The sequence below is a fragment of the Lutra lutra genome, chromosome 13 (genome assembly GCF_902655055.1).
Source record: "Lutra lutra chromosome 13, mLutLut1.2, whole genome shotgun sequence".
Classification (NCBI taxonomy): Eukaryota; Metazoa; Chordata; class Mammalia; order Carnivora; family Mustelidae; genus Lutra; species Lutra lutra.
Genome location: NC_062290.1, coordinates 12,555,030 through 12,570,853, shown reverse-complemented (window position 1 = coordinate 12,570,853; position 15,824 = coordinate 12,555,030). Strand labels below are relative to the sequence as shown.

General features: G+C 42.6%; 1 protein-coding gene across 10 annotated transcripts in view; it reads left to right on the top strand.

Annotated features, from left to right (window-relative positions):
• The window catches only part of TRPM3 (transient receptor potential cation channel subfamily M member 3), a 797,862-nt gene that overhangs the window by 618,411 nt on the left and 163,627 nt on the right, over window positions 1–15,824 (top strand). For all 10 annotated transcript variants that reach the window (XM_047699836.1, XM_047699834.1, XM_047699832.1 and 7 more), the window contains one exon: window positions 13,197–13,320. In XM_047699836.1, the coding sequence (XP_047555792.1) occupies window positions 13,197–13,320 (124 nt within the window). The remainder of the gene's footprint in view (window positions 1–13,196; window positions 13,321–15,824) is intronic.

Genomic DNA, 15,824 nt, shown 5'->3' with positions numbered 1-15,824 from the left:
AGAGCAATCTATACTTTCAGTACCATCCCGATCAAAATTCCACCGACATTCTTCAAATAGCTGGAGTAAACAATCCTAAAATTTGTGTGGAACCAGAAGAGACCCTGAATTGCTAAGGAAATGTTGAAAAAGAAAAACAAAACTAGGGGCATCGTGTTGCCTGATTTCAAGCTTTACTACAAAGCTGTGATCACCAAGACAGCATGGTGTAGCTCAAAAACAGACACATAGACCAGTGGAACAGAGTGGACAGTCCAGATATGGGCCTGCAACTCTCTTCAACAAAGCAGGAAAAAATATACAGTAGAAAAAAGACAGTCTCTTCAATAAATGGTGCTGGGAAAATTGGACAGCTATGTATAGAAGAATGAAATTCGACCATTCTCTTACACCATACACAAAGATAAACCTGAAACAGATAAAAGACCTCAACATGAGGCAGGAATCTATCAGAATCCTAGAGGAGAACATAGGCAGTAACCTCTTTGACATCAGCCACAGCAACTTCTTTCAAAACATGTCTCCAAAGGCAAAGGAAACAAAGCGAAAATGAACTTTTGGGACTTCATCAAGATCAAGAGCTTCTGCACAGCAAAGGAAACGGTCGATAAAACAAAGAAGCAAACCACAGAATGGGAGAAGATATTCGCAAATGACACTACAGACAAAAGGCTGATATCCAAGATCTATAAAGAACTCAAACTCAACACACACAAAACAGATAATCACATCAAAAAATGGGCAGAAGACATGAACAGACACTTCTCCAAAGAAGACATACAAATGACTAGCAGACACATGAAAAAATGTTCATCATCATTAGCCATCAGGGAGATTTAAATCAAAACCACATTGAGATACCACCTTACACCAGTTAGAATGGCCAAAATCAACAAGAAAGTAAACAACAAGTGTTAGAGAAGATGTGGAGAAAGGGGAACCCTCTTACACTGTTGGTGGGAATGCAAATTGGTGCAGCCACTTTGGAAAACAGTGTGGAGATTCCTTAAGAAATTAAAAATAGAGCTTCCCTATGACCCTGTAATTGCACTACTGGGTATTTACCCCAAAGATACAGATGTAGTGAAAAGAAGAGCCATCTTACCCCAATGTTCATAGCAGCAATGGCCATGGTCGCTAAACTGTGAAAAGAGCCAAGATACCCTTCAACAGATGAATGGATAAAGAAGATGTGGTCCATATATACAATGGAATATTATGCCTCCATTAGAAAGGACGAATACCCAGCTTTTGTATCAACATGGACGGGACTGAAGGAGAGTATACTGAGTGAAATAAGTCAAGCAGAGAGAGTCAATTATATATGGTTTCACTTATTTGTGGAGCATAAGGAATAACACGGAGGACATTGGGGGTTGGAAATAAATGAGTTTGGGGAGATCAGAGTGGGAGACAAACCATGAGAGACTGTGGACTCTGAGAAGCAAACTGAGGGTTTTGGAGGGGAGGAGGGTGGGGGTTGGGTGAGTGTGGTGGTCAGTATTAAGTAGGGCACGTATTGTGTGGAACACTGGGTGTGGTGCATAAATAATGAATCTTGGAACGCTGAAAAAATTTAAAAAAAAAAAGACAAGATACACACATGTTTACATGTTTACTCTGGTGAAGCTGAGGTGGAAGGCCTAGACCAGTAGTTCTCAAGTGTTTATCTTGCATCAGAATCACCTCGAGGGCTTATTAAAAATCATATAGCTGGGCTCCATCTCAGATTTTCTAGTTCAGTCAGATTGGCCAGGTGGTTTGCTTTTCCAAGAAGTACCCAGGAGATGCAGATGCTGTTGGTCCAGGGACCATAATTTGAGAGCCACTGATCTAGAGCCTCTCTCTGTCCAGCTGTCACTCACTCAGGCAGCTCTGAAGCACCTCCTCAAAATTCTAGGGGCTTCTTTGTGGAACACAGTTAAAGACCACTAATCCACAGGTCAAGACCACAGTTCTTTGCTTGGACTCAAGACCCTTTGCATTCTGGCCCCAGCTGCTTCCTAGGGCCATCTCAATGAACCTTCCATTCACCAAACAACCAGACTGATTTGTCCTCCCCACTGCTGTCTTAGCAGGAGATGTACATGTCCATGTCCCCACCTGCTTCTACAAGATAGCCTCTTTCTCATGTGAAAAGAAGTCGTGAGGACTCAAAATCCACAAACACATTTAAAATGTGTCTGAGGGAGCCTCAGATAATAAAATGCCTTGGTATTTAATACTTCTACCTTAGAGGAGATGAATTTTGAATCATCCTGGCTGACAGGAGAACCTGCAGCTTCTAGAAATAGAGTGGATTAACATCTCACCCCGTGGTATCATTAATAATAGATAATGTTTGCAGTGTTCTTAATGGATTTCCATTAGGTTCCCCACGTAGTTCTCATTGTTGATTACGGACCACAGGATTCATAAAAACTAAATAGAGCAGTGATGACCACGTGCTGTAAAAGCTTCTTCCACCAGAGACACGCTAAAGATGCATTAATGTAGCATTCCAAGGTTAACTCATATCTGTACTACTGTTGTCAAGAAAAGTCTCCACTCAGCTTTCTCTTTAGTTGTTGTAATTGCTGGACAACTATCCTTGAGTTGATATACATATTCATTGTGTTTTCTGGAGATATTCAGTGCAAATCAAGTATCCATAAGCAGGATCCCTAAAGTAAGCAGTAAAAAATCTATTCCTTTGAATTCATGGAGGTCCTAGTTCAGTGTCTTGGAGACAAAGCTAAAATTTGGAGTTCTTCAACACTGTGACATCCTTGGTATTCACCATTTGATTGTATATTTGAGATTTTATTATCTCTAATGCAGGCATGACAAATAGTTTTCATCTTGAGTGTCAACAATAATCCACTGATACCAGCGTCCTAGGATGTTGTGTTGAGAATGAGTCTGAGGCCACATTTGGGCTCAGGGGAAAGAGTTCCATGGTGAATTAACAATGATGCAAAGAAAGAGCCATCCAGTCAACATGCCATGGGTGGCTACTTTTATTCTGGAGTGAAGACAAAGTGTTATAAATAACCCCATATATCACTACCAGACAATCATCAAATAGCACACTGAATTATGAAGCCAAGGGAAAAATAAATTTATCTGTCTTAAATAGGTCTGGGAAATAGTCAATGTTTCATCAACACCGTGAAGTGCATCAGTCTAAATTATCTGACAATATGAGTCCTTCCCTATAGGCATAATACATAGGATATCAGAAACAAGAGGCTCTTTGTTGTGGGGTACTGTTTGAAGCTGCACTGAGGGACAGATTAACTGAGCAGTTGTCTATGGATAATTTATAAGAAAGAATAATTGAAAAACCGTGAAGAATTAATCCGTCACTAATCCACCTGAAAAAATAGTCTTACTTGCTCCCACACCTCCTAGAGTCGAATATGGGGTCCGAAGGAATCTTTGACAAATTACTTAGACTGAGAGCTGAGATTTACCCCACCCTTTCCCCCCATACCTGTGACCCTCTTCCCAAAAGCATACTTGAAACATTGAATTTTTTTAAAGCTTCTGCATGCAAGAACCTGATCTAAACACGGTCTATCATCCACTCTCTGGGGTGGCTATGATAATTATCCCCATTTTATAAATAAGGAAATTGAGAACAGAAAGATTAGGACGTTTGCTCGACAGCTCCTGCTAGGGAGGGTCTGTTCTGGAACATTGGGGCTGGAAGCTATAGTCCTAGCAGCTACATGGTATTGCCTCTGGGAAGATGAGACCAGTAACTGCAGGAGGCTTGCAGGCCCCAGAGCTGAGTGATTCTTCATGACAGCTTCCAGCTGCCCCCCCTTCTCTCACGTGCTGGTGAGCGTCTGCTCTGAGTAAATGTTGGACCAGCCTTTAAAACGTGTCCATTAAAGAGGAGCCAGCATTTTTGCCTGCTCAAGAAGCTCCTACATCTAAGACCAGCTCTGATTCTGTCTTTTGCAGAGGGCCTAAAACAATAAAAATCCCACTGTTCCTCCTGCCTGGCTACATGTAATAGTCGTTGATGGGATGATCACAGAGGGTGTGTTCTCCCCTTCAGTTTGGGCAGCAGAGATGCTACCTGACCATGTGGCAGTCCCTGTATGCTTTGGCAAACCACAACAGTGTTCACTCTTGGGCATGCTCATACCCAAAAGAAGGAAAGGAGAGAAATTACAGACACAGCCAACACTGCTGAGGATTTTTCACCTACATGTCTTCCTAATTTCTGCCCAAGGTAACGAGCTTGGCAGCCCCATCTGCCTCAAGAGCACTGCTGTCCAGTAGAACCTTCTGTGATGATGGCAATGTCCTCAATCCAGTCAGATGGTCACTGAACACTTGAGCTGTCATTAGTGTGACTAAGGATTTGAATTTTATTTTATTTTTTTAAAGATTTTATTTATTTATTTGACAGACAGAGATCACAGGTAGGCAGAGAGGCAGGCAGAGAGAAAGGAAGGGAAGCAGGCTCCCTGCTGAGCAGAGAGCCTGATGCAGGGCTCGATCCCAGGACCCCGGGATCATGACCTGAGCTGAAGGCAGAGGCTTTAACCCATTGAGCCATCCAGGCACCCCTGAGGATTTGAATTTTAAATTTATTAGCCGTACATCCATTTAAATTTGAATTGCCATGTGTGGCTAACAGCTCCCATATTGGATAACATAACTAATCGAGCTACCACTTGGGGACCCCTTCCGTGTCTGATGGATTTTCAGTGTTATTAGACATTGTTCCCTTCGTTGTTTAATTACATTCTTTCATCCAACATTATGTGTTCAGTCATTCAACAAATATTTTTTAAAAGATTTATTTATTTTAGAATGAGAGTGAGCAAGAGAGGACATGAGCTGGGGGAGGGGCAGAGGGAGAAGGAGAGAGAGCATCTCAAGCAGACTCCCCACTGAGCATGGAGCCCAATGTGGAGCTCAATCTCGCAACCCTGAGATAATGCCCTGAGCCAAAACGGAGAGTTAAATGCTTAGCTGACACACCCACCCAGGTACCCCTCAACAAATATTTTTTTTTTAAAGATTTTATTTATTTATTTGACAGACAGAGATCACAAGTAGGCAGAGAGGCAGGCAGAGAGAGGAAAGGAAGCAGGCTCCCTGTTGAGCAGAGAGCCCGATGCAGGGCTCGATCCCAGGACTCCGGGATCATGACCTGAGCCAAAGGCAGAGGCTTAACCCACTGAGCCACCCAGGCGCCCCTCAACAAATATTTTTTAAAGACCTCCTCTGTTCCAGACACTGTTCTAGGCACTGGTAAAAATACACCTGTCAAGAAAATAGACAAAAATGTGGTTATGGAACTTAGATTTTAGCAGGGTCAGATAGATAATAAGTAGTTAACTTAATAAGCGCACCATACTATACTTTAGAAAGTGATATGCTATGGGCAAAGAGAAGGGAGAACAGAATCAAGGTAATGGAATAGTGGAAAAACATCTGTCTTCAGCACCTTGATCCTTGATGTAGACCAAGAAAAGAGAATACATAAGTAATACCACATGTCATCGTCCATGCATCCAAGGAGTTAGTCTAGTTAGGAATTTCTTGAATTAATCTGTCTTTATGAAATGCCACACACAAAATGGCTAGCATAGATTTTGTCTTATAATAGATACTGTGTGCCTCTCTTTACAACCCTCAACCCCATTGCACCCCCCCCCTTCTGTTTCCTTTTGTATATGTATCCACACCTTCTGTTTTACCATATCTAGTTCAAGATTCTAGAGTGGATTTTTAAAAAAGTAAAAAAATAAGGAGAAAGTGAACACAAATAAGAACTGCTGCCTCTGGGAGTAGTGGTAAATGATATTTTTTGAACAGATCACATCCACAAGTGTGCATCCTTCCCGATTACAGGCAGCTTCTCCAAGATCATTCTCACCACCTCACGTGACTAGATAAAACCCTCTGGAAAAGCCCAGGTGAACCACTTTTCTAAGCTACATATTAAGACAAGATAGAGATACTATTTTCACAGTCTTTGCTGATAGAACCCATTTGTATCTAGAGTTGATCTCCCATAAGAAGTTGGGCAAAGTAGGTTGCTCCCCATCCCATCCCATCTGTTGGTCACTTTCCTGGGTCCCATTTACATTTCCCCAACTTTCTGTCAAACAAGAAATGGTTTCTACAAATCATCGCGTCTGTCAGTTACCTGTGAGTTTAACATGAAATATCACTCAACCTAAGAGTTGCTTTTAGGGATCCCAATGGTTGAGCAAAATATTTTTTGGCTTCTCAGTTAATTAAAAGGAACTTTGGGCATCAGAGAAGCTGGGGAGTAATTCTGGGGGAAATAGTGGATTTTTGAAACCATGTTACTCAGTCTCAGTCCTCTCACACATAAGATATAGAACATCCTATCTCAGGGATAAAACAGAAGAAACCTCCCCTTGTATCTAGTCATTAAGCAACAAAATACTAACTTTACATAACCACACTGAGTTGAGCCTACATATTTAGGTCAGCGTAGTTCATTATGAAAGATTCTTCCTTCCTGACTCTCTTGTCCTCTAAGGTCAGCTCTGATGCTTTCAGATATATAATCTTTAGCAGATTAGTCTCCCACTGTAGTCTCCAGACTCTTCATCTGGAAAACAGTGAACTCCTAAATTGTATCATTAGTTTATCCCAAAGTTCAAATCCCTCAGCTGAATTTTCAGGTAAGCAACATGCAAACTCCAGAAATGTCAGAGGTTGAGATGTTATCTTACCAGTGATGAGAAACTGTTGCAGGGTTTTCAGAAGGATGTGGTGGAATCATCCCTGCTTTGTAGAACAACCATTTCAATCCAATGTGTGGAATGGATTAAGGGAGCATAGAGAAGAAACCTATTAGTAGTCTGTTGGTCCCATCCAAGTAAGATGGGGGAGGGCCCGGACAAAGGTAGATCAAGACTAATGTAAACTGGGAGGTGCCTGGGTAGCTCAGTCAGTGAAACGTCTGACTCTTGATTTCATCTCAGGTCGTGATCTTGGGGTCGTGAGATCAAGCCCCTCGTCAGGCCCCGTGCTGGGCGTAGAGTCTACTTATGATTCCCTCTTTCTCTCTCTGCCCCTCCCCCACAAAAAAAGCATAACATAAACTGGAACAGTACTTTAGTAAGCCAGAATTTCTCTCTAGCTTTTGGCAGGTGATTGTTGTTGCTTTTCCTCTCCAAACAGACTTCAAAGCGAGATGAGGGCACCAAGAAAACACCCTGCTGGTTTTGATGGTGACTTAAGCTGGGCATTAAGGCTGACCCAAGCACGTGCACATTTGGCTGAAGATGTCCCTTGCACACAACACTTAAGAGGGACAGAGTACAATGATGGTGTCTATGGACAAAAGTCTCTGGCCGGATGCCCAAGGCCTAAAAGTAACATCTGGTACCTAGTACAAGCTAAAGAGATGTAAACAGGCTACTGAAGCAAAGGAGAAAATATTTGCCGGTTCTGTGCTTCGAATCAGTAATAACATTTGAAAATACTTCTGAGTAGTTAGACTATCACTTTTAAGGAAAACAGTGATTCTCATAATCTGCTATTAAAAGAAAAAATGCAAAGTAAGATACCTGAGGCTGTTTATCATTAAACTGTGGAAAAGACTGATGCTTTATAATGTCTCATCTGAACAGAGCCCCTTGACAGGTTTGCTGGTCTCCAGGATGACCACCATCCATATATTCCTTCTCTGTCTATTCCTGCTTTCCTTCCACCAAGAGGTGGAGTCCCTCCCTCCTCTTGAACCCAGACTACTCTTAGACATGCTTGATTAATTGAATGTAAGGAAATGACATTCTGGGACTTGTGAGATTAAATCAGAGGAAGTCTTGATGTTTTGGCCTGGGCCCCTTTGAATGCTCTCTTGGAATCCTCAATTTGAGAGAAGCCAGTTGTCCTGTATGAAGTCCATCCACCATGCAGCCAGCAGAGAGAATAGTGCCAGCCAGTCCTCAGTTCTCTCTGCCATCCCAGGCTGGGTTCCAGTCAAAGAAGCAAAGAAGTCATCTTGGACATTGCACCCCAGCAGATGCTCATGGAGAGGAATGGAGCCCCAGACATATGGCCCTGGTTGAGGCACCAAAGTCATCTATAGCCATTCTGTCCTCTCCAGCTGAGGACCCGGATATCACGGAGCAGCCATGAGTCATCCCCACTGTGCTCTGCCTCAATTCCTGACCCACAAATCTTCAACACACAGGCAAAAAAACACTCTGTTACATCACTAAGTATGGGGGTGTGTTACCTATTAATAGATGACCAGAATATATGGGTTACAACTCTATGAGTTCATTGAGGCTAAGACTAAATATTATTCATCTCTCCACCCCTCGCAGAGTGCCTGGCAGGCACCAGTCTTGTTTGCTGAATGAGTAAGTAGATGGGAAGAAGTCTGCATGGAGTGTTTGCAAGTTTCCACGGTAATGAAGCCTCCTAAGTCTGCTATGCATCCCTCTTTCCCAAATGTAAGAAAGAACGGGTGATCTCTGACCTCTCTGAAGTGGTAAAGTTCTTTTTCCAGCTTGGATTGGGAGTGGCCTTATACCGTGGGGCAGATCAAGAAGAGTTCCTGTGGTCTCAGGAGAGAGGTCTGTATTGCACACAAAGGCCCAGCCACTGGCCGTGCTCCTTAAGAAGATGGAGTGTCAGTGAGCCAGGAGACGTGTGGGACTGTGTGTTCATAACACAAATGCTTGCATAAGGCTTGCTATGCATCAGGCCCTCTACAAAGATTAATTCATTAAATATTCACAAGTCTATGAGATAAGCACTCTTGTAATTCTCACTTCACATATATGAAAAACATGACACGGAAAGACCCAACAACTTGAATGAGATTCTATAGCTAGCAAGTGACAGCTTCGATCTAGAGAGCCTAACCCTGGTGACTGTGATGCTTTTTTTATTCCCCACCTCTTTGGGAAGAATCTTGCTATTATTTGTGACCCCAGGGTCATGGCATTTGGGAGGAAGGGGTAACTTTTACTAAGTAAGAAAAAGGAGAAGAAGAAGAAAGAAGAAGAGGAGAGGGAGAAAGTTGGAAGAAGAAGGGGACAGGAAGAGAAGGAGAAAAGAAAAATGCCATTTTTTGGTGACCTTAGGAAAGACATGTAACCTTTCCGTGTCCTAAGGTTACATGTAGTAATTTGCTTTGTCATGAAGCCAATGACAAAATTTCATTTTTCTTTAGAGCATTAGAGATTCTCTGGCAAATGATGTCTTTTAAGTGCCCAATTGTAATACTATTAATGATCTTTATTTATAGAGGTACAATGTTCTCATATTGTACCTGAAGAAATGAACCAAGAGCGTGTGTGGAGGGCAGGAGAAGGGCTTCGCTCCTCGATGAAAGCCATTAACCTAAGTCTAGCTCTTCATGTCCCATTGAATCCTAAATGTATTATCTTATTTTTAAATCAAGGAAAAAAACTCGGATATGGCAGGTAATTAAAGTCATTCTGAGAAAAGTGTGCACATGTGGGTTGTATTGCTAACCTTTGAACAGAAAGCAAATAGCCAAGTTTGGGAAGGTCCGAGCACTGGATGAATGTTGACCTATTTCAGATACTTCTGTGAGTCATCCAAAAAGCTCCAGATCACAAGTTCAGCGTCTAAATGGAAACACAAATGCCATAGTATGGAGATTTTCCTCACTTCAATGACTACCCTTCCTAAATCAAGAAACATTCTAATTTGAGGTATACCAAAAATAGCATTGGTCCATATGGAGCCACACATTAGCATTTTCTATAAATAGGCACCATTTTGTCAGAGGCCCAAGTCTAAAATGAAAACTTTATATAATACTATGACCATGTTTTGATGTCAAGAAATTCTCAATCACTATTCTGGTGCCATAAAAAAGAAATCTAAAATGGGCTTATTTCTATTTTTTGCTGGTGATTAAATATCACGGTCAAGATTTTTAAATCATTCCGGTGTTGTGCAGGAAAAAAAAAATGGGAAGAGCTAGGAAAGCAGTAATTTCAAAAAAGTAGGCTTCCCAATATCCTACAGAATATGGTCACAGAGTAAGAAAGGGTCCTTAGAGAAGACAGAGGAAGTCTTTGTGCCAAAAAGAAAACATCTCATTCAGCATAGCAAATACTTGTGAGGAAATCAGAAGCAAATAGAATCTTCAACATACTAAATGCACTTTGCCATTGTCCTCACTCTTCCCCGTATCTTCTTCAAACTCGTCTGATATCCTTCAGATGTCCTATCACAAGAAGGAATTTCCTAAAGGAAAATTTCCTAAATTTTCCTAAAAGGAAGCAATTTCCTAAAACAAATATATATACTTAAATTTCTACTTCCAATGCAGATGAGTAGGAAACCAAAAGACATATTTAGAGGTTTCGCACAGAAAAAGCAGCACCACGATGGAAGGCAGACTTGGCTCAAGCTCTGAGACCATCAGCCTCTGTGACTTTGTACACATCATTTGGTCTCTCGGGACCACAGTCTCCTCTTCTGCAAAATGGAATTACTACCTGCTTCGCTCTCAGATTGTTATGAAAATCAGGTGATATGATGCCGTTGTATGTCCTATACCATGATGTGCTCTGAACACATCAGATACTATACAGGATCTTCTTTTAAAAGTTCTTTAACTCTTCCTGCAAAAAGCATGGGATCTATATTTCTTTGTCAAAAGGGAGGAGACTTACAAATGCTAATGAGTTAATAAAGCCAAAGAAGCATCAAAAATGTTGATTTTCCTCTTGATGCAATCAGGATGGTACAAGAACTAAAGCCGGGATAACAGTCATTTGATGTTTAATGAGTATAACTTAATCCTTCGGAAAGACTACGTCATCTTCGTCTCACCTAAAACCACTCTGTTCCATCAGTGATGGGCACCCCACACTTTAGAAAACACCAATCTAGAGAATCCTTGTACTTCTAGAGGTAGAATTCTGGGTTTCTGTTGCTAAGTGATTTAACTAAAGGCACAACTTCATTCAGTTGCAAAATTGGGCTAAAAAGTATAAGATCTTTATACTTTTTAGTATAAAGACATCTTCAAGGTCTTTCAGCTCTCCTCACAATCGACTAAGTTGTACATGGTTTCTCAGTTTTTACAAACTGATAGACTACATATGAATAACAGACAGGTCCCTCAAACAGTTAATGACCTCTGGGAACTGGGATTTCACTACAGATGGTTAGCAATGGAAAACAAATCTCGAGTTGTTATCAAAATTAAACACCTGCCGATGAATGATTAGATCTATCAAGTGGCTAATGAGAAGAGTGTCTTCTTGTGTTGTTAATCACGTATAGCATTTATGTATGCTCAGTACCGCAGAACCCTCTAGACCCATCCACATGGGTTGCCTGTCAAGTAGAGTGCTCATGTCTTGACCCTTCAGGAAATTTGGTGACACAGATGGGATCATGTCACTCTCCCGCAGGTTCCTCATTACCTGTGGGATAAAATCCAAAGTCTCTAACACCATCTCAGAAGTCTCCCATGATCTTCTCCATACTCACCCCTTTTGCAGCATCATCTTGTTTCACTCTTTCTTTGCTCTCCATGTTCCAGCCATACCGACCCTATTTTTTCAATCTGGGCTTGTTGGTAATATCTCATCAGCCAAGAAGGCTCTTACTGAGCCCCAACACCTCCCCAATCGTGCTATGCTCCTGTATTCTTCAAGTGTCAGATTAAACAGCACTTCCTCAAAGGAGTCTTCCCTATACCCCCAGACTAGATTATATCCAACTGTCACAACTTCTCTACTTTCTTTTTCAACTTCATCTGGATCATTCTCCTTTTCTAAATATTCATGGTATAAATCTACTTGGGGTGCAGAAGCCGTAACCCCGTCCTCCATCGAGCTGCATGACATTGCAGGATCCTTGATACAATTCCATCATGAGGAGTGCACCCTCCTCAAAGCTTAGGGCACCATATTGTCCAATCTAGTGGGCTCAGGTAATCCTCACACAATCCTGGGGCACAGAAGGATATCCTCAAGCCTGCCGTCTTGCTTTCTGGAAGCAACAAAATTTGTTATGCTTTCACATGAAAGCAAATGTTATAATTTGCTTCTCAGGTAGTCACAGTGATGAAGAGAGGCCTTGGAGTAATGAGAGAAAGTGGCATAAGGGAAAGAGTACTGGACAAGGAATCAGAAGAACTAGATTCTAGTTCTAGCTCTGCCCTTAAGCATCCAGCTCTTACAGCTAAAATACCTTTCCCTTTTCAATTGTACAGACCTTTTGCCTACAGGGTTCCCATGAGCACCAAATGAAATACTTATATTTTACTACTTGTATAGGGGAGTTTCTGGTTCTTCAATTATGGAAAAAAATGATAAAACTATAAAATGCTAGGCAAAGTATGATAATGTTGTTACTGGTCCTTGGAAGCAGTTTTATCCTCCTGATTTTGGACAGAATCTCTGAAGAGTAAAATGATTTTTCATTCCCTGCCATCTGATGGCTGGTAAAGATAGCCCAGTTCTCACCAGGCCAGTTAGTGAAGGTGGAGTTAAAAGTTACATCTGGTTTGTCTTCAAGAGGCAACAGGGCAGTGACTGGGTATCAGGTACCTCCCTTGCTTTCCCTCGTTCTTCTCTAGCATAAAAACTCTCTCCAGATGAAACAGTCCATATTAAACCTCCTGTGGGTCAGTTTCCTGTTGGCTTATGTCAAGGCTTGACATAAATGGTGATCTGAATCATAGGTCAGAGAAGTTACCACCTACAGGAAGTGGTTTTAGAAGAAACATAAGTCCCATGTCTCCTCAATGGTGCTCAAATTACTGAGATGAAAGCTTCCCCCCCCACAATTAGAGATGAAGTTGAAATTTAAATCTTCATGTAAGTAATACAGTAAAGTTTTGCCACGGTGCTAATGAGTAAGGCTTTTTTTTTTATAAGAGCACTTGCAGAAGAGGGTATTAGACACTTGCCATATAAAAGGAAAAAAGAGAGACAAAGAAAAAAAACCAAATTCATCTCTGACTTTACTCTTTTAGGTTCTGAGACATTAAAATGGATAATTATTTTTAAGTGTACTGTTATTGTTGTAGTTTTAAATTACCACAGCTGAAATAACTGTGGTGAGAAAAATATAGGAAGAAATAACTCCTGTCTAAACTCAATCCCCACAGTGCTTTCCTGGGTTCTAGAATATTCCTCAGAAACACGTAGTGACAAGGAGCCAGGTTGACCTAATGTTGACATTGTTTCTAACTGCAGACTTATCAATGAATCTCTGAGGGACCAGCTGTTGGTGACCATCCAGAAGACTTTCACGTACACTCGGACCCAAGCCCAGCATCTGTTCATCATCCTCATGGAGTGCATGAAGAAGAAGGAATTGGTATGTCAACAGCGTCCCCCATGAGTGGTAGAGCCCTCTCCATATTCCCTTGGTCCGTCGAAACATTTTCTTGAATCACACGCCAACTGTTCTTCATTTCCAGCCAAGCTCACAACGTTCCTCAGCCTCCATTGGCTCCTGTAGCCTCCTCCCCTCAGTAGCTAAGACACTACATTTTGTGCCCAGATTTAATGAAGTGTGCACAGCCGGGCTTCCGCACCCTAGTGAAGCTCACCCCAATGCTTCCGATTGCCTCCACCAAATGAGTTGAGGAGAGAAAATAGGTATCCTCCTGGAAAATGCTTCCCTTCAAGGCTTTCCCTTTGTTTGGGACTAGGGAATCACTGATGGGCTTATTGTCAAATATCTTAGTGACACAGGACTGCTATGCTAATATGCTCATCCATGCAGGTAGAAAAGGGAGGGACGTGCCCGCGGAATGCTGGAAACTTCCGTAGCTTCTGAAGTGTCCTCCAATAGCTACTGAAACATTTCTTACATCTGGTGAAAAGTGTCTTGCAAATGTGGTATCATCACAGAGACCTTCTGTTAGAGTGAACAGAAATAACATGAGCTAACATTTAACGAGTACTTGCTGTGTGCCAGGCAGTATGCTAAGTCTTTACATGTATTAACTCCCGCGATCTTTACAACGGGCCCAAAGAGAGAGGCAGGATCGTTATCCTCACCTGACAGATGAGGAGATGCAGACAGACTTGATTACTAAACGAGGAAGCAGGACTCCACACCGCAGTATTTCATCTCTGTGGAAAATGTTCTTAGCAGAAATCACCCCACCAAAGCCCACTCTGAGCGGATTCCCTGCCACCTCCATGGACAGAACCTATCCTCAGAGGTCACAAGAGTCTGCCTGCTGACGGGAAGTTAAAAGAGCAGCTTAAATCAGAGCAGAAGCCTCTCTCAGGCTTTGAACCACCTCAAGGCCACGTGCGCATCTGGGGACACTGGGGAGGGGACACCTCACCTCCAGAGGGGCACCAGGGCCAGACCCTGACAGGTTCAGCCACAGGGAAGCAGAGAGGGTTGGGAGGGCCTGGAGTGAGCCACTTTCAGCCAGCTCCCCCACTAGACCCTAAGCTCCTCCAGGCACGGTCTGGAGTCCTCTTGCTCACGATGGTGTCCCTATGCCCAGGACAGTGGCTGGCATACACCAGAGCTCACTGAGACTGCCAGGAAGAGGGGGAGCAGGGGAAGTAGGCAATTTCTGAGTGTAAAAAGCCAAACATTTGTGAAAACTGGCTTTGATTCAAGTAAGCAAGACCCATGTCCAGAAAGCATCTGCGTGACCTCTGTGAGAACCTTCAGCCCCTTCCAGATTTGGGGCAGAAGTTGCCACCTCTAATCCTTGAGTGTCCAAGGTAGTCTGGCCACCTGGTATAGAGAAGCCAGTGCACAGATGGGTTTCACAGCCAGGACCACTGCTGCCTATAAGGAGACTCTCAGTTCAAACTCTTCCTCTAGACCCAAAGTGGTACATGAACCCCTGAACCTGCCACACATAGGATGGATTTCTTGCTGACTGCCTGCTAATGGCTTTCCAATGCCAACCATGAGAACTTACCAGAACTCTCCATTTCAGAGGTCCTGTAAATTTCCTAGAAAAGCAGTTAGTATTAAAATTCCAGGAACCACTTGGAAGTCATAAAACTGAATGAAGGTGAATGTCCTCTCCAGATGAGGTATTTTGTAGGACTGTTCCCTGGGATTCTGCCTAACAGTCATTATGTCCCTTCATCATGGTCCCTGCTGAAAAGGTCAAGTGTATTTTAGTGACAGATACTCACTGCAGGATAAATGACATATCCCTCACTGTAGGCTAAGGCAATGCAATCTTTCTTTTTTTTTTTTTTTTTTTTTTAAAGATTTTATTTATTTATTTGACAGAGAGAAATCACAAGTAGGCAGAGAGGCAGGCAGAGAGAGAGAGGAGGAAGCAGGCTTCCTGCCGAGCAGAAAGCCCGATGTGGGGCTCGAACCCAGGACCTGGGATCATGACCTGAGCCGAAGGCAGCGGCTTAACCCACTGAGCCACCCAGGTGCCCAAGGCAATGCAATCTTAACAAGAAATACATTGTCCTCATTTCCATAACTGGGCAGGAATGAAGATTTTTAAAGTCATGTCATTAAAGTGATTTTCATTTTTGGAGGGACTGTTTATGTATGTAGACAGTACTAGATGCTCCATAAAGATATGGACAGGAGGTAGGCCTTGTTTCTCTCCTTTGGAGGGGACCAGGGGAAGGGACTGAGGTGGGAGAGGGAGGTGCACCCAGTCAGGATAAGCCCCCCAGAGGCTGTCTTGCTGCGAAGCCCCAGCAGCTACTCCCCATGCTGCCCAGGATAGCACCTCCCAGGTCCAGAAAGCATCCGCATGACCTTTGTGAGAACTTTCAGCCCCTTGCAGGTTTGGAGGGAAAGTTGCCACCTCTAAGAAGTAGCCTTCACAGATGAAGTGGTATATGATATTTTGAGGACAGTCTAAC